Source organism: Acipenser ruthenus, chromosome 14 (assembly GCF_902713425.1).
Source record: "Acipenser ruthenus chromosome 14, fAciRut3.2 maternal haplotype, whole genome shotgun sequence".
Classification (NCBI taxonomy): domain Eukaryota; kingdom Metazoa; phylum Chordata; class Actinopteri; order Acipenseriformes; family Acipenseridae; genus Acipenser; species Acipenser ruthenus.
Window position 1 is genome coordinate 13,946,044 of NC_081202.1, and position 18,354 is coordinate 13,964,397.

Below are 18,354 nucleotides of genomic sequence, written 5' to 3' on the forward strand. Positions count from 1 at the left end.
GTTCCCAGATTTGCCAGACCACAATTTCTAGCTACGCGTAGCAGCCGCTTGGTATTTAATCACCTTTTTGCGTCTGGTCACCTCACAGTCCCAGGAAAAGTTGAGGTTAATGGCATTAAACAGTAAAATATCGGATTTGTATAACTCTGGTTTCCTCACCTCAGTTCTGTAACCAGACTACTACCTCACAATTAACTGTTGGGGATTGTGTTGTTGCCAAAACACAGGGTTTACTCATATAGCAAAGGACTTGAAGAAAACCCCTGTTTTTATATAATATTTCTTGTGTGTGTGTGTGACAATATAAACAAGCCTTTGAGGATGAAGGTTGGGGTTCAAGGGAACTATTTAGATGGCAGTTATCGATTGAATGGATGGTACACTACGTGGCAAAGGTCAAGCACAGCAGCCATTAGTTCAAGCGGGATGTTTAAACTTGCAAGGAACTCTTGCTGTATTCACAAATAAAGTTTTTACAGAGCCAACATGGTGTACTGATGCATTGGTTGGAAAAACAAAGGATGTTTAGTAAACGTAGGCTTTCCTGGTGGAGCCAAGTTTATCTGCTTCATACTTTTTACTTTTACACAGCAGTTTCCCAAGTTAGATGATGAGCTAATAATATCTCTTCAGCCAAAGAAGCAGGCACAGTAATTTAAGACCATAATGAAAAACAGTAAATGTAGCATGAGTTTTGTACTAAAGCAGGGTCATCTGTTACGGGCAAAACTAAGTTTATTTCTCAAACTGATCATTTTAAGAAAGGTGAAAGCAGAACGCATTGAAATACTTGGGACTATAATTAGGAAGTATACTGCTGAGTAAAAAAAAAAAATTGCTATTCACTAAATTAAGCTGTTCAGATTGTGCCAATATAAATATCTAAAATATATGACAATATGCTTGCTGTGGTGTATTTAATATTGTAAAAACCAGAATGAACTCGCAGAAACCATTACAGTCATCAGTTGCATAAATTAACCATTCAGCAGAATGGGGCAACAGACAACTAACATTAAGTTACTGTTTTAGAATCACTTTAGTGTCTTGGCAAGTTGTTGTATTTTAAGCAGTTGAATATGATGCATCAATTCACCAATATGTAATCGAAGCTCAGCGAATTTACAAACGGATGATCTATAATCGATGTTCCGATTTAATTGTTGCATCTCTACTGTTTATTGAAGACCTCTGTGCACTTGAACTTTTTCACTCCTAGACTAAAACCGTCTTTTCATTTCGTCGAACTCCAAGCATCGCTGACATGATTGATAAGTGCTGTTTCTCACTGTTGTAACACGTTTCTGTTGGCCAAGGTTTTCAGCTCATTGTTTATCTGATTTTGTTATTTCTTCATGTGCAGTCTGGAAAGCTTACAAAGAGACCATGAATTGTTAAACAGTGTCCACCAGTGACGTGCGGTCAGGGTAGGCAAGGTAGGGACTGCCTACCTAGTGAGTATCCAGCAAAAAGAAAAAAATATTAAATTGTGTATGACTGTTTATTACCATTCGTTGTCACAACCCATTTCTGCATAGTGGATTTTTTTTTTTGGTAATATACAAAATTCGATGAAAAGACGAGAGGCAGCGATGCGCTCTGCCTTTCCCTACCACTGAACCTGAACGTAAGCCGCTCTACTCAGTCGCGCAAGTATGTTCCAACCTTATAGTCTCAGCAATGAGTGAGAAAAAAGCACATCGCGTCGCTGCCTTAACTATGTCACCTGACTACACTAATTCCATTGCACAGTTAATATTGACGCATGCGTTCTTGTGGAAAAAATGCTGTGGGAACAACCGTTGGCAAGGCACAGACCTTCTCTGCCTTTGGGGGCATGTCCTTGAGTTACCGCTCTTTAGCAAACCAACTAAGCTATGCTAGCAAGTCTAACATCAACCGATCCGAAAATGAAAAACGTTATATGTCAACTTAAACGGATCAAAACCCACACTCGGAATCGGACTGATGAAGAAGGGTGGCTCTCATCCCTGGCGCTTATTTCAATTGAAAAGGAGAGACTTTTAAAACTTCAGGCCAAAAGAGAGCAATTCTACAATGATGTCACGGACATCTTCGTCCAGAAGGAGAGAAGGGTGGACTTCATATATACAAGTAGATATGTAAGTGCAAGTATTTATTATCATTTGTCCGGTATTGGTGAGCAAATGTTTAAAGAACGGTAACAGGTTAACTGTAGATTTGGGCATTTATATAAAAACACTAATAGTAGGAATTAAATCAGTGTATACGCTTTACAGTACATTCTTTTGTGGACAATAATAACCATCAATTTGAAATTGAGGTCCGATAATAATAAAGTAGGTATTGAAATTCAGTGCCATCTGTCGGTTGAATCGTGTAATTACATTGGGGTTTTCGTTGAGCTGCGTCGATAACAGTCTCATTTCCAACCGTGCATAATTAGAATTCAGCTCTCTATAAGCCTGCCAATCGAATCTATGTAAATTGGGGAGTGAGACTGGCCAGTGCCTACCCAACCACTAACCTCACTGCACGTTACTGGTGTCCACCTGTAAGAAATGAACACGTTTACTTTGGGTCATTGTAAAAAAGAAAAGAAAATGGAAACCATGTCTTTTGAAAACTCTAAAAAGATTCTATGTTTGACAGTTAGTTCAAGTCCAGGTCAGAAGCTGGAATCCAGTTTTATAGTCCTAGAAAGGGATTTGGAGGATTATGGCGTGCTGCTCAATATTTAGAAAATTCATGTTTTTTGATATAAGCAAATAAATCACATTTTATTTTGGGTTAATCCAGGTACTGAAGATGTCATAACTTGGTAGTTACTGAATGACTCTTGTACTGTAGGAGTGGTGATTCGTTAATTTATTTACTGAACTCACCCCACCCATTTTTATTATAGCTGTACAGTTTGTGATCGGCGTAGACATATTAAAAATATTACCGGAAAAAAGATGGCCTGTAATGAAACTCTTTTGCTGAAAATGCACTCTGATCTTTCCCAAAAAGGCAGGAAATCCATTGGGAGCCATATGTGAGATTGTGGTTTCAGAATGAGATGAGGGAACATCTTGGAAACATTAGTGTGTCTGCTTTCTGAGAGATTGGATCCAGTATGTTTGTGCTGGGATATACTATCGACACAGAGGAAAGCTGACCCTTTCTGAAGAAGGATTTGGAATAATAAAGTTGGGGTTTGAATTTCATATGGGGGGGGGGGCGAGAGAGAGAGAAGACAGGCAGACCCATATTCTACTTTTTTTTTTTTTTTTTTGGCGCCGGGGGGGGGGGGGGGGGGGGGATTTTCCCAAAATAAGACTTTCGTGAACTTCAAGATTTTATGTTATTTTATTGTTCCTGATATTCCACAAAAAAATAAACCATCATGTCCTGCTTCAATTACCATGTAGTGTATTAGAGTTCCTCAGAAGAGTATACTTTTACTTCTTTACCTTGGATTACAGCTACTTCTCTTCATCCTCTTAGTAACTACACATGTCGACCTCTAATGATGCTAACAATTTAAGATCTGTATTCATTTTCAAAAGCTCAAGCATGTTTGGGAATGATGAATTGCAGCTGTGTAAATATGACCCCTTTTCAGTATGCATTTATCAGATGCATCGATTTATTGACGTTATAAAAGGGTATAAAAAAGAAATATATATATATATATATATATATATATATATATATATATAATCATATTAAATTGATTACATTTGTTTATACATATAGTAATTAAATGTGTTTTTTTTTCTTTTTTTTTTTTCTTTTACCTTATTTGTGTTGATTTGTACCAGTTGGAGGTTTAAGGAATATCCAACAAAAATTTTTTTTGTTTAAATCCATAACAAATACAACCAATCAAGAGATGAAAAAACACTCATTTTTAAAAAAGTTGTCACTGTCCTCAGCAGTCTAGTAACAAGAGAGGTCCGTGGCTTATATTTTAATTGTGTTAAGGAACATGATAGTGTCCACATTTTGTTTTAATTCAATCAATGACTGGCACTTGCTTACAATCTGCCCAGCATTATTGAATACCTGCTCACTATGGACTGACGTTGCCGGGATGCTTAATACTTCTGACCAAAGATACAACTTTTGGAACAATCATTGTTGTTTTTCTTCATTTTTACTCTGGGGTAGTTGTGATTAATACATGCAGATTTTGTTTGAAGTTTTGTAGGGTGTCATCTCATTAAATGGTCACGCAGATTAGTTGTGTTACCGGAATATCCCAAACATTACTTTCTTTAGTTTTTTGTAATTCTGACACAACACTCTTAACTTGCTCTGTTACTTTGAAGACTCCTGCACAGATCCAATCCCATCAGTAAACACTCACAGGGGGTGGGGCAGGGTGGAGAAGGTGAGCTCAGTCGCATGCAGATTCAGTGAGTCAGACCTGAGGGGAGCAGAGAAGCTCTGCACTTAATGCAAAAAATAATTGCCGATTCCAAATTTAATAAAAAGTAAAAACTTTTCTTTGCTTAAACTCTTTACACAAAAATGATGCAGACACTTGACTATCGATAGTTGTCAAACAATAGAATGCATCGATAAATCAATCCATCCCCTCAGCCTTGCATTTATGCTTTTGAAGTAGATCGTTAGCATATAGATTCAAAGTATCCTAAACCATACCATCAAGCAATTCTGTATGAAAGACAGAAAGTTATTAGAAGTTGTTTGTGTGGTTCAACTTTATCATATTGGAAAACAAAACGCACTGTAAACAGCGTGGGTTTCTTTTATTAAATGCAGATTTTTAGGGTTTCTACCAGACTTGGTGGATTGGAGAAAATTTCTTGTGGATGAGGCTTTTGTTTAATATGGATTTATCCTAATGAAAAAACATGCATATGTTTCCATACTGGAAAAATCTATAACCAGGATATATTTCAAAGGAATCTGACAAATGTTTTGTAAAATAGATCTTGTCTGTAAATGAAGCATTCTCCATTTGATTGCATTGTGATTGGCATCCCAGTTTGGAGAGTGACATAGGGCACTATTCACACAACTGTTTTAGACTGCTTAAAGCTTTGTGAATAAGGCCCACAGTATAAGAAAACCCCTAAATGCATGGTTCATGTAATTGGTTGTTAAATCCACACCAGCATTTAATGCACTATATGGGATTTATGGCAAGTTTTAGGAGCTTGTCTCACACTACATGCAATTAAAGCTGATGTGAGGAATATTGTACTTGGCAGAAAGCTGAGTAAAGCTGTACTATTGACTAACTCAGCACTTTGCATGGGACAACGGGAAAAATATCTATATAATCCATGTGCTGTATAGAAGCTCCTGTCTCAGAGAGCAGACTCGTTTATTCTTTAGCTTGTGACTGCAACTTTAGTGATTGTTTTTACATGAAGTGTACTCCTGTTTGTGCATAGTGTGGGTGTGAGTGTTACCTACACCCTGCTACTCAGTGCGCAGTGTTGCTTTAAGATGAAGTAAGAGCAGAAGAGGGGTACATAGTTGTGCCATTGTGAGAATTGTTGCTATCTTCCGCATCACAGTTCAAGAATAACAAAGATGTGGTGTCCTGTGTCATACAGTATGTCACCCAACTCTGCTCCAAAAAAAAAAAAAAACCATCAAGCTGTTGTCTCCTCAGCTGGACATTCTCACAGCATAAACATCGGGCAAGTTTCACATTCCAAAAGTGTTCAATATAAAACAATGGGACTTCGGGGGGACGCTGCATTGGTTTTGGCGCTCCTGGGGTTGGGGAGGTGGGATCCGGCTTAGACGGTTTCTCCTCACCACTCTGCGGCGACCCCTACAGGCCAGGCACAGAGTGAGCTTGGGGGCGGAGATTTGCTGGGCTGGTCTTTGTCCTCCAGAGGCCGGGCCTGCAGGCATCCGCCTTCAAGCTCCTAGGTGTAAAAAGACGCGATTGGCTCGTGGGATCAGAGGATGCACACTGAGCCTCGGGTCCCTGAGCTGTGTGGGGGATCGCCGCGGTGAAGGAGAAAAATAATAATGATAATAATAATAATAATTGGGCATTCCAAATTGGGAGAAAATTGGGGGGTAAAAATAATTTGAGATTCTAAAAAAAAAAAAAATATATATATATATATATATATATATATATATATATATATATATATATATATATATATATAAATAAATAAATAAATAAATAAAACATACTTCTCACCGGTGACAAATAGTCAAAGTAAAACATTAACCTACCTTTTTTTTTTTTTTAACAATTATTTGTATTCATTTACCAATTTGGAATGCCCAATTATTATTCAACTTGGCTGTCCACAGTCGGCAGTGGCAAGCTGTGGCATTCGAACTGGCGAGCTCCAAGCTATAAGGCACATCCTAAATAACATGAAGTTGGACTAACAGACATATCGTATTGTTTAGTAGGCCTAAAACGATGGTCATAGAAACATTCAGTAACCCAGATATTTAAATTAGTAGATTTGAGGGGAACCCATGTATTTTATTGTAGTTTATATTGATATTGTTTTATTTCAAAGAATAAACATTGTCAGAGTTGGATTAAATGTGACATGCTTTCCACTGGGTTTTACTTTTGGATTTCATTTGAAAAAAAGTTTTCCAAAGACCAAATTCTTTCCACTGTTTTTCAGACTGTTTTATAATTCTTAGAATTTTTTTTTAAAACGTCATATCCCCATCCCCTTAGTGAAGTATAATTTGTGATGGCTTTATAGCATAGAATTGTACTCCATAGCTTTTTAATAAGGGCTGATTTATAGTGCATTATAGTATCATTACTGTTTATTGTGGGTTCTAAATAGATTTTTGTGTGCTGTATTATACCTATTCAAGTACTTTTCAATACCAGTCGGAAGAGACCCATGTCTTTTGAACATCTATGAATCAGGCTATAATTATAATATTCTGAACAGGAGCACAGCAGTGTGAAAACTGTTTCTGGTGTTCCTTTGCTGTTTTATCAACACTTCTTTTTTTATTTTATTTTTTTTAGATGGCGTCTTACATCTTATTCTTTCACTTTAAAAGTTTAAGAAAATAAAACATGTTTGTTTGGAATATTTTAATAACTGTATTTTTTTTAAGACTGCAGTGTTGTCTATGGCGTGCCAAGATGAATGGCATGCTCCACCCCACTGAGCTTTCTTAATAATCCCTCCCAGCAATAGTAAATGCTGGAGACCATTGCAGATTAGTGTGCAGGAAGTGGAACCCTTCTGGGAGATGGGAGTCTGGGGGAGGGTTAGAATGCCTTCCCACTCCAGTGGGCGGAAACGCAATTCAGCAGCATTCACTCGCAGATGGTCACCATTCTCATCTTGTTTCTGAACGCCTTTGGGAATTTTCAGAGTGGGAGAGTGAGTGGTGTGGGGGGGAACTTGCTAAAGTTATTGTAAGAGAAAGTGCAAAAGAGCAGTACAATACTGGAAAGGAACTACTTACATTCCAGGAAAACACACCCAGTGTCTGAGTTTCCCCTGACTTCTAGAAGCAGCAACAGAAACAACTTTTTGGATTGTTATCTGGTTAACTCTGTGCTACGTGTGGATTTTTCTGTGGATTTAATGGAAACAATGAAACGTGTATACTGAGCATTTCTATTCATTCTGTTCAGGTGTTCCAATGGAGGCAGCTTGAAAACCTGTACTTCAGGGAAAAAAAGTTTTCTGTGGAAGTGCATGACCCCCGCAGGTAAGTCCATACCTTTAAGTCTTTTGAGGACTTTTTTTTTTTTTTTTTTTTTTTTTCACATTGCTGTTTTTGTTTTGATGTTTGTAAAGGCTACCAAGTTGTTTTTGTGAAATAGGATCATGGACAAGGACAGGTCTTTGTAAAGATAGTGTAACTACAATTTTTCATAACCTGTCTCAGTTTTGATAACATGTATTTTTTTTAATGTGTAGCAGTATTTGTGTGTGTTCCTTTTTATATGCTGAAATCTGAGCCTCTTTATGGTACCACTTGCATGTCCTTTAAAAAAAACCAATTGTATAATTATTATTGAATCCTTGGGATTTCAAATGAAAACATGTGTTACAGTTATTTTCCGTTGCAAGTGTCATTTTAGCAAGCATCACATGATAAACAGTGAACAGTAAATTAATTAAAGCCATCTCAACATTACTATAACTGGCAGTGTGTTTAGTCAGCTGTAGCCTCTAGGAGTTGACAGTAACCTTGTTTAGCTTTTTTTAAATCATAATTTATACATTCTTTTTTTTTTTTTTTTTTAGGCATTTGCCAAAAGCAGTCCGTTACTGTAAAACATAACTTGATACAAACTTAATTTTGTCTGCTCATGGTGTGCTAGTCATAACAGATTGTAGGTAGAATCATATATATATTTTTTTATTACTAAGCTACTGTATGTATTTGACATTCCCCCTCCCCCAGGGCATCAGTGTCGAGAAGAACCTTTGGGCACAGTGGAATTGCAGTGCATACATGGTATGCCTGTCCTGCACTGATAAAGTCCATTTGGGCTATGGCTATTAGCCAGCACCAATTCTATCTGGATAGAAAGCAGAGCAAGGTGAGTGTTTATTGCTTTAGTCACGTGTAGAAGAGGGGTTTTTTTTCATGTCAGTTTTAGTTCTTTTTTGAGTCAGTTACCATGGAGATGAGATTTAATGTGCTTCACTTGTAGTCTCTAAATCGTTTCCCCTAGTGGACGTGTTAGAGTGTGGTTTTAATTGGGTAAGACATGGAGTGGTTTGACATATTGTGCTTTATATCCCTGTTAGAAATCCCAATCTTTTCAATCTTGAGTATGCTAATTGTCTTTCACCAAACAACTGAGCTGAGGATTAGAACTGAATACTTGGGGTAGCAGGTTGTCCAATAAAACTCTCCATGCTTGTAGCTCTGGAATGCAGCACTGTTGTGTTCAGGGTTGTCTGCACCTTTCTGTTTTTCACATCCCACGCTGTCTAGGCAAAAAGAGTAATTGCAATCACCAAATTCTTAATTTAAAACATCAGAACTTAAAATGGCACTTCCCCTAAGTCATGTAATTTAAATCAGGATCCTTGAACACACAAAGGCACATTTTTATATAAAGTTACCATTTTAGGTCTTAAATAAAATTAAAAAAAATGCAATGGGAGTTGATGGCTTTTTCAAAAATTCCATATTGACCTACAAGAGGCTTTTTCTTTTTTCTTTTCTTTTTTTTTATAGTCAAAAATCCATGCTGCCCGAAGCTTGAGTGAAATAGCTATTGACCTGACAGAAACTGGAACACTAAAGACCTCTAAACTTGCCAACATGGGAAGCAAAGGGAAGATCATCAGCGGGAGCAGCGGCAGTCTTCTGTCATCAGGTGAGTCTGCAGCTATGGGCGGGTCTGCAGGTCTTTATAGGCTGGCTAATGCAGGCATGGCTGGCAAGTTTATTTGTCAAAAACACAAAACCATTGCAAAAACATCCTGCAAAACCATTGCATGTAAAAAAATATATACACAAGATTTGGTTTTGTAGATGAGAGATGGTTTGACCTATTGAGTGTGGATGCTGTATTCTCAAACATGTTTTGATAGATTATTTTGGATAAATAATATCAAATTTAAAAAAAATTGGATACGGTGTAGTGTGTTTTACTGAGCTTGCTGTAAGAATGTAAAATCTATGGGCTTATATATATATATAAGTACTTCTTAGGTATTTCATTTAGGTTATAGAGACTATACTTTCATGGCCGTCAGCTCTTCATTTAATAGTCATTGTTCATAAATGCAATTATATTTTTGATCAAACGTTGTATGTTTTTTTTAGGCTGTGATGATCCCACTTAAATGCATTCAAGATCCAAGCACCATTACTAAAAACCCTTTTGCCTTTAAAAACTCGAGGTGATTAGAATACAAACTTGGAAGCTAAGTTGTACTTGAATAAGAAAATGGTCACATGTCCATCACGTACCTCATTTTGAAATCACGTACTATATGCTAATAACGAATGCTGGTGTATAATTAGGGCGTCTAATTTTCGGTTTTAACCAATAAAACACACTTGATACAAAACAAAATGAAATCCATGGATAGCCAATAAACACCGGGAAACACTGTAAAAAATGTAGAAATGGTTAATCAGTTCACGTTGACTTTACCCTTTTCCCATTAAAAAATAAAACCTACTACAAAAATAATAATAAATACATTTCCCAGTGCTGCTGGGCAATGTTCTGCCTTCCTGACTTGCTTCTATCATTGATAGAAGTGACAGCACATTCCTACATTTCTATTGGAGACTCCGCTTGCGAGATTTAAAACAATATTACAATCAGGATGGAGGCTTGTTAGCGGGATTTAAAGCTATATTACAGTTAAGATACGGAGGATTTAAAACAGAATTTTGGCGAAATGTACAAAAATGCCTACACACAAAAACCCCAGAAGAATGTGCCCGTGACCATAGGGATTTCGTTGTGGAAGACAGCAAAGGGAAGAAGGTACAACTTAAGTGTGCAAGTACTGTTGAGCTACTACTATACATATTTTGACAGAAAAAATAAATAAAACCGAAAACACAAATTTCATACGAGGCTGTGTGGTCCAGTGGTTAAAGAAATGGGCTTGTAACCAGGCGGTCCCTGGTTCAAATCCCACCTCAGCCACTGACCCATTGTGTGACCCTGAGCAAGTCACTTAACCTCCTTGTGCTCCACCTTACGGGTGAGACGTAGTTGTAAGTGACTCTGCAGCTGATGCGTAGTTCACACACCCTAGTCTCTGTAAGTCGCCTTGGATAAAGGCGTCTGCTAAATAAACAAATAATAATATCAAAAACAAAAGCCCTGAAAAAAAAAACGATTTACATAAAACTCGAAAATAGCTAAAAATAAGCACCGAAAAATACGATTAATAAAACCCGAAAAACTGAAGCTCTATCTATGATGAACCTGCATATTGCTGTTTAGTATTCCTTCGGAACCTCTTACAGAGGCCACTACTGGAACAAGGCAGGTTTATACATCACATGTAAGTTAAAAGTAAAATAACAGCATTACAGTTTCATCCCCAAACCCCATGGTACCGATAACCCTTACCCAAACTCTATGGAGAACTGAAATGTTAAAGATGTAAATGGCTGCATGGTCTTACATTTGTTGCTGTTGGAAAAAGTCCTGGTCTGGGGAAAGGGTTTCGGTTTCATGTCCCATTGAATCCGTATTCATGGGAAGTAGCATGTTTTCATACACATGGATCATGCTGTCTTTTTATTGGCCACACACACAGTTTGAAATCTCATATACTTTGCAAATGTGATATGAAGAGAGCAGGATACTGTAACCTTAGGGAGTCTTTCAGGCATCAGAATTGTTAATTTATTTTGCTGTTACCTGGTTAAAACTGGAGGAGTTCCAGTTTTTCCAGATATTTCTGAAGACAGAGACTCTGAGCTAAACTGTGCTTCAAGACATACATACTTTATAAATAACACATAAATAGGGGCAGACACTGTTTTTAGTCACAAAACCGTTAAATTCTGGAGATTAAAAAAAAAGAAAAACAGTATTTGGCAGCATATCCAGATAATCTAATCCAGTTGATCATATTAGCCGTGGCAGGTACCCTACTACTGAATGTCTTCTGCTAAATGTATTGCCTGAGTGGAGTGAAGATGGCTATGGATGACTTTGCATCAGGAAACAATGGGTTATTTTAGTTTCTCCATTACTAGACATCCTGTAATAAAGTTTGAAAGTTGTGTACTGTAGATAGAGAGGTTCTGCTGGGGAAGCGATGAGTACACCAGAAGTATATACCTTTTAAAATGCAGCAGGGAAAAATAGAGCTTGTCCATTGATGTAGAAACACATAAGAATATTTCAAACTGAGGTCAAACCACAGAATGCAGTGTCAATCTAGGGTGTGACTTTACAGCAGAAAATACTATATGCTCTGGCTACTAGTGTGGGGAAAGTTTTTGCTGGATTTGCTGTGTTTACAGTAGTCCAAAGCAGCCCCCCCCCCCCCCCCTCTCCCCCCCCTCCAGCTCTGGGTTAATGGATAATGGAGAACAGCTTTGAAATACTCCACTGGAGCATGTTGCTGTCCAAAACTGGGGAGAATTCCCTGTATCTAGGAACAGTTTTGATATTTGTAGTAAAGAGTTAACAGCGGCATAGTTGCAGTCTTCTGAGAGTCATTAAAAGGAAGTGGGTGGTTCCACTGTAAGTGGGCTATGGCTGCTAATAGTCGTTTACAATAATAAACTGCAGCTCAGCAATTCACCAGCCAATGAAAAAGTGTTCCTAGTCAACCATTGAGTTTTTTCTTGCTGAGCCAATTTAAAACAGGAGGGAAAATACTATTTGGGACTGGAAGGAAGGATCCTTTTTTTATTTTTTTGGGAAGACATAATGAATGTGTTTCTGGTACCCATAACCTATGCAATTCACTTATGAGAAGGAATAGATGACAATTCCCAAGATTTCTATTGTCATTTGAACCACATTTGCTGTGGCATCCTTTAGTAAACTAACAGAAATTGACTAGTAACTCATGCTTAACTTTAGCATTATGGATGCGATTGTGATTTAAACCAGAGAAAGCAGTGGCACATTCATAGGAATATGAACAGCAATGTATTATAATTGCATTAAATGTTGATCGCATAGGATTAGGCCTGATACATGCAACAATGATTACACATATTCCAGTTTTAACAAAACTGAACTGATCCCTTGGCAGTAGGTTAAACAATACTGCATTGTGCTGTTCATTTAGTTTAAATGGGTAAGTATATAAAAAAGAGAGATAAGCATTTAGCATAGGAAGCAAAAATGTCAATGACATTGTAGTATCTGCTTTTTTTTCCAAATATAAGATATACATAAATACTGCAACTTCTGTGTTTAATGTGGCAAGCTTTCCTCACCAGTTTGTGCTGCCAACAAGATAAGAAAGGGCACAGCTATTGTAGCTGAACAACTCATGAGTGAACTAAAGCATTCTCTGCAGAGGGGTACAGTGGAGAATGGATTTTCCCAGGGGGTTGTCTAGACGTTGTATTGTTTTTAGACTAGGTCCTCTCTCATGCAAGGGCTTTCATTAGTGAAAGGGTTTTCAGCAAACTCCAAAACTTTAACCTTGGTTATCACCTCCTAAACTTTTATGTTTTCTGTGGAAAACAGTACTCTATGTATATTTTGTGTGTTTATCCTTCTGAGGTGTTCTAATTGATAAATGTACCTCATCCTTATAGTGTAAAGAACCTGGCATAGCATGGCATGCTGCATATATAAGATTGGACTAATTTTCACTGTAGTGTAAAGCCCAGCATACACAAGGAAACATGCTTCCAGAAACATGTTTCCAGGTGCAATGTTTCCTCATGTATACTGGCTGTTTCCGTGTGTCCAGAAACCAGGAAACATATTTCCCAGAGTAGACCTGGGCTCTACTTTGAGAAACATTTTATAGGAAACATTTGGCCAATCAGGAGAAACTCACTCTGAGCGTGAGTTCATCGGTCATGTGACTTTGCAAGATGGCGACTTCTACAGACTTCTGCAGTCTAGTGCAATGTTTACGTTGTAATAATTTCTGTTTAGCCTAGCAGTAGTTAACATAACGTTATGTAACATAAAAAGTGTAGTTTATTTAAACATTTAAGTTATACTTAATGATACATTTCATTTGTGCTGTATTTACCTGCGATACATTTATTTAACTGAAACATTCATAAGAATTCGCGTAGCAAAATAAGATACAGGTAGTGAACAAAAAAATGGAACCACCAATGTAAAGTCACTTAGTAGAGCGTTGGGCCACTATGGTATCATGCTCAGTGGAGTTCTCGTCAGACCGTTTTTGATGAAACTGGCTGCTAGCGCCCCAGGTTGAAATTTGCAGTCAATTGATCTGCAGTTGCTCGCCTGTTTTGCCTTGCACTTCGAATTAATGCACGGATATCACGATCCTAGAGTATGCGCTTCTGCCTACTGTTGCCCTTTGCTGATGATGTCTTTCCCTCGGAGTTCCATGCCAACATCACCTTAGACACCGTTGCTCGTGAAACATCAGCAAGTTGAGCTGTCTTGGTCACTGAAGCTCCTGCCAGACACGCGCCAACAATCACCCCTCTTTCAAAGTCACTGAGGTCTCCTCTTGCAGCCATGCTAGCCGTAATTATAGGCAACGAGGCCTGTCCAGCATTTTTATACATGACCCTCAGAATGCTGGGATGTTATTTGCTTAATTAACGCATGAGCCACACCTGTGTGGAAGCCCTTGCTTTCAATATACTTGGTGTCCCTCATTTACCCAGGTGTTTCCATTTTTTTGTTCACTACCTGTAGTACTACTGGTTTTAGCCAGATGACAAGAGCATGCATTCATATTTCTGCGAGTACTTTAGGCAGGGGCTGATAATTCCGGTGCTGTTTCTTTACGTTTGGTTAATAAAACGTGTCTTTATTTTGAACCAGCCTCAACTTCTATTAAGTTTTAATGCAATTATAAGTGCAGCATCACTCAGTGCAATAAGGCTTTCATCCATGACCATGTGCTGCTTGAAAAAGTTCCCCAATAATGTTTCCTTGACAATTTTTGAAGAAACATATTTCCTTTTGTATGCTGGGCTTAATACAGTATGCTACATGTGTTTTTTCCCCCCCAAGGTGCTATATTTAGAAACTGTAAAGGGTACCACATTTTTTAACATTATTAGGAATTTGTTTACCAGTGGCTTCAAATGTGTAGACCTTTTGCACACAGAGATGTAATCTTTTGCTGAAGTACCAGTAATTGCTGTTTTTAGAGAAAAGTCTATTGCTACACTGGAGTTCAAAGCTTCTATGGTATAATGTTATAGATACATTTTGTGAACTTGCCGAGGCAAATGCTTCTGTCACAACTTATAGAAATGAATATTGGCCAAGAGAGGTGGGACGGTGTTGCTTTTTGTTCTATTTTTAGGACTGTAGTGTTAGAATGTAGTTTAAAAAATGCAAAGGAAATGTGGTCAACCAAGATTGTAGTAGACTCCCTTTAGAGAGATTTAGGTACGTCAACCACTGGTTAATTAGCTCAGTGCTGCAGCACTTACTGTAAAGATGTTTTGGATTATTGTACCTGGTTTACAATTAATATTATATAAAATCATTTTTTTTCTTTGAATCAGTTTTTAACCCCCATTAACCCATAGGGAGTATTGCATTATTTTAATGTTTACCTCTTTTAACTATGTTGCTGCTTGAGCCATCTTCTATAAAAAGAGCTTCACACTTAGCCACCAAATTCTGCAGCAGAACAATTCAACAAAAGTCCAAATATGTCTATGGCCTAGGGAGTCGTGAATCATCAACACTTTTTCTAGTTGTTTTCATTGGATATTTATGGAAATTTATTAGTTGTCCATGAATGTCCTTGTTATGAGTATTCTCTGGTCAGGAAATCGTGTTGACATGTAGTTTGTCCTGGGGTAGAACAAATGAGGCTCCTGCCTCTAAGGATATCCCTTTGTTACTCAGGACTGGAAAGGAATGTTGGTTGCACTCTCTCAGCTTGTTTTAAGAGATGCATCCTGTGCACTGATGTCACTGCATTAGGCAAAAATTGTAACATTTCCTGGCTGTTTAATTACTAGGAACCCCCCTATCACTACATTCAAGGTGCTTTGCTACACTTTCTACCGAATAACCTTTACCAAACTTTTATTCTCTTCCCAAGGATTCAATTTACACCTTTTTGTGTTTGGTAGTTTCTGATTCATCTTGACTCGTATGCAGTTGTACCCCGTATTTTGATACTGGAGGAATGACTACAAATCTGGTCTTGTGGTTTGTTTGTTTTTTGCCTAGATGTAAAATAACAAAACCTGAAGCTGTCAGTTTCCAGGGATTTCATACTTGCCCTGTGTACAGTAATGGAACTAATAGAAGTGTTCTAAACTGGCTTGGCCCTCTGCCGAACCCCAGCCTCAGCGTTCTTATCTTGGTTTCCATTTGCTTCCTTATAAGCATCCTGTCCGTCTGGACAGGTGCACTCCTTGCTTATTCCTCTGGCAGTCGACGGCAGTAAACTCAATGCTGCGCAGGATTATAATTATAATGATGAAATGTAAGACTTACTGCAGCATAGTTCTACATCCTCAACTGCCATATATGGACGTGTTGCCCTTTTCATTACTTACTGTAATCTTTAAAGTCTAACATTTAAAAACAATGTACTGCCTGCTTAGATTGGCTCAGGATTCTGAAATCATAATTGGGCCAATGAATAATGCTAAAGGTCAGCATGTTTTTTTACTACTGTAGGTTTCATTCCAAAAACGTATCACTGGTACTATTTTAATGTATATTATACTGGTGCCAGGTTTTCTGTAGCTTTCTACAAGACTGATTTTACATATAAGACAGTTTAAATAGACCAGAGTATAAAATTATGTTTCCACAAACCTTCCAAACAAAGTTTATTTGAAACCTGTTTTCGGTAGCAGATGTATGACTATTGTTTGCTGTCAGCTTTGTGACATTGATGTTTATTGACAGGTTCCCAGGAGTCTGATAGCTCCCAGTCTGCCAAGAAAGACATGCTGGCTGCACTGAAGTCCAGGCAGGAAGCTCTGGAGGAGACACTCCGCCAGCGTCTGGAGGAACTCAAGAAGATTTGCATACGAGAGGCGGTAAGGGGTTTAGTATACACATGTTTCAATAACCAAGGAATTACTTGTGATAGAAATTAAGGCAGATCTTAGTAACCCTTCATTGGCATTAAATATGGGTAACAAATTATTATTATTAGTATATTTTTTTTGTGCCTGTGCCAGCTGCAGTACATTGCATAATTGAGCAGCATACAGTATTCTGAGGTTTAATAGATTTTTTTTTTTTTTTTTTTTTTTTTAAAGAATATCCATGTCTTAACAGCAGCACACAACCAATCGATGTAAAACGCAGAACAAAAACATGTTTCACAAACTGCTGACCTAATTCATTCGAACAAGAAATGTCATGAGCAAATGCAATTGATACAGTTTACCAAACGGATTATCTGAACTGTAGTTTTAAATGTAATTTAGGTTACTGAAAGCTGGGAGTGGGTTTGGCAAGTGCATCAGTTGCATTTGACCATGACATTTTCTCCCTTTTGAATTTTACATGTAGGTGATAAAAAAAAAAAGTTTACTTACTTTTATGTATGTTATACTGTTGTTTTTTTAATTGTAAATCTGTCTATTTATATATTTATGCTTATTATGTCATTTTTATGACTATGCCAATTATTTAAAGAAGTTACTGTAGTTATTTTCACACTGTATTCTGCAGGAATCCTTTTCAACAAGTGTATGTTATTTATTCCATTCATTTCCCCCAGGAGCTAACAGGGAAATTACCTAAAGAGTATCCCTTGGACCCAGGGGAGCTGCCGCCTGCTGTCCAGCGTAGGATTGGCACTGCCTTTAAACTGGACGAACAGAAAATTCTGCCAAAGGGAGAGGTGAGAGCAAAGCAAATTCATTCATCATCTTACAAATATTACACGCCAGCTGAGCAAGTGAAGCAAATTTAAGTCTTGCATTTCTGTGTGGTTGTTTTATAGCCTCCTGTGTAGAGGAGGGCAGTTTACTGGTTAAAGTCCTGTAATTCATTTCAGAGGGACATAATGACAAAATAATGGAGGACAGTTTTTTTTCTTATTTTGCTACCAGTTCAAATTGGAAGCTTTGTCGAAATTGAGAAAAATAAAAGCAATAAATACTAAGCTTGTGTAGCTGCAATTAAGACTGTCCTACAGTTAAGCAATTGCAGATTTTGCGCAGTTTTCTGCAACTTTTTATCTTATGAAATTACAAGTTATTGTAGGTTCAAACCCTTTGCTCCACACACCCCTCTTTCAAAAAGTCACTGAGGTCTCCTCTTGCAGCCATGCTAGCCATAATTATAGGCAACCAGGCCTGTCCAGCATTTTTATACATGACCCGAAGCATGCTGGGATGTTATTTGCTTAATTAACGCATGAGCCACACCTGTGTGGAAGCCCTTGCTTTCAATATACTCGGTGTCCCTCATTTACCCAGGCGTTTCCATTCATTACTACAGTGAACAAGAAAATGGGAAAGCAAGGGCAAAACAGGCGAGCAACTGCAGATCAATTGGCTGCAAATTTCAACCTGGAGCACAAGCAGCCAGTTTCATCAAAAATGGTCCGCCGAGAACTCCACAGAGTGGGATACCATAGTTTCCCAACGCCCTATTAAGTGACTTTACATTGGTGTTTCCATTTTTTTGTTCACTACCTGTGTGTGTGTGTGTGTGTGTGTGTGTGTGTGTGTAGACTATATATATATATATATATATATATATATATATATATATATATATATATATATAGTAGGTTTATACAAACCTGTAATCGTTATAAC

General features: G+C 37.7%; 1 protein-coding gene across 11 annotated transcripts in view; it reads left to right on the top strand.

The window, feature by feature from the left end:
- The window catches only part of LOC117419782 (FERM domain-containing protein 4A), a 179,964-nt gene that overhangs the window by 148,711 nt on the left and 12,899 nt on the right, over positions 1–18,354 (top strand). For 10 of the 11 annotated variants that reach the window (XM_034032888.3, XM_034032889.3, XM_034032887.3 and 7 more), the window contains exons 12-16: positions 7,598–7,674; positions 8,377–8,515; positions 9,163–9,304; positions 16,481–16,614; positions 17,307–17,429. In XM_034032888.3, the coding sequence (XP_033888779.3) occupies positions 7,598–7,674; positions 8,377–8,515; positions 9,163–9,304; positions 16,481–16,614; positions 17,307–17,429 (615 nt within the window). Of the gene's footprint in view, positions 1–7,172; positions 7,341–7,597; positions 7,675–8,376; positions 8,516–9,162; positions 9,305–16,480; positions 16,615–17,306; positions 17,430–18,354 lie in introns of those variants that run through there. The other variant, XM_058985901.1, reaches the window with a different exon arrangement.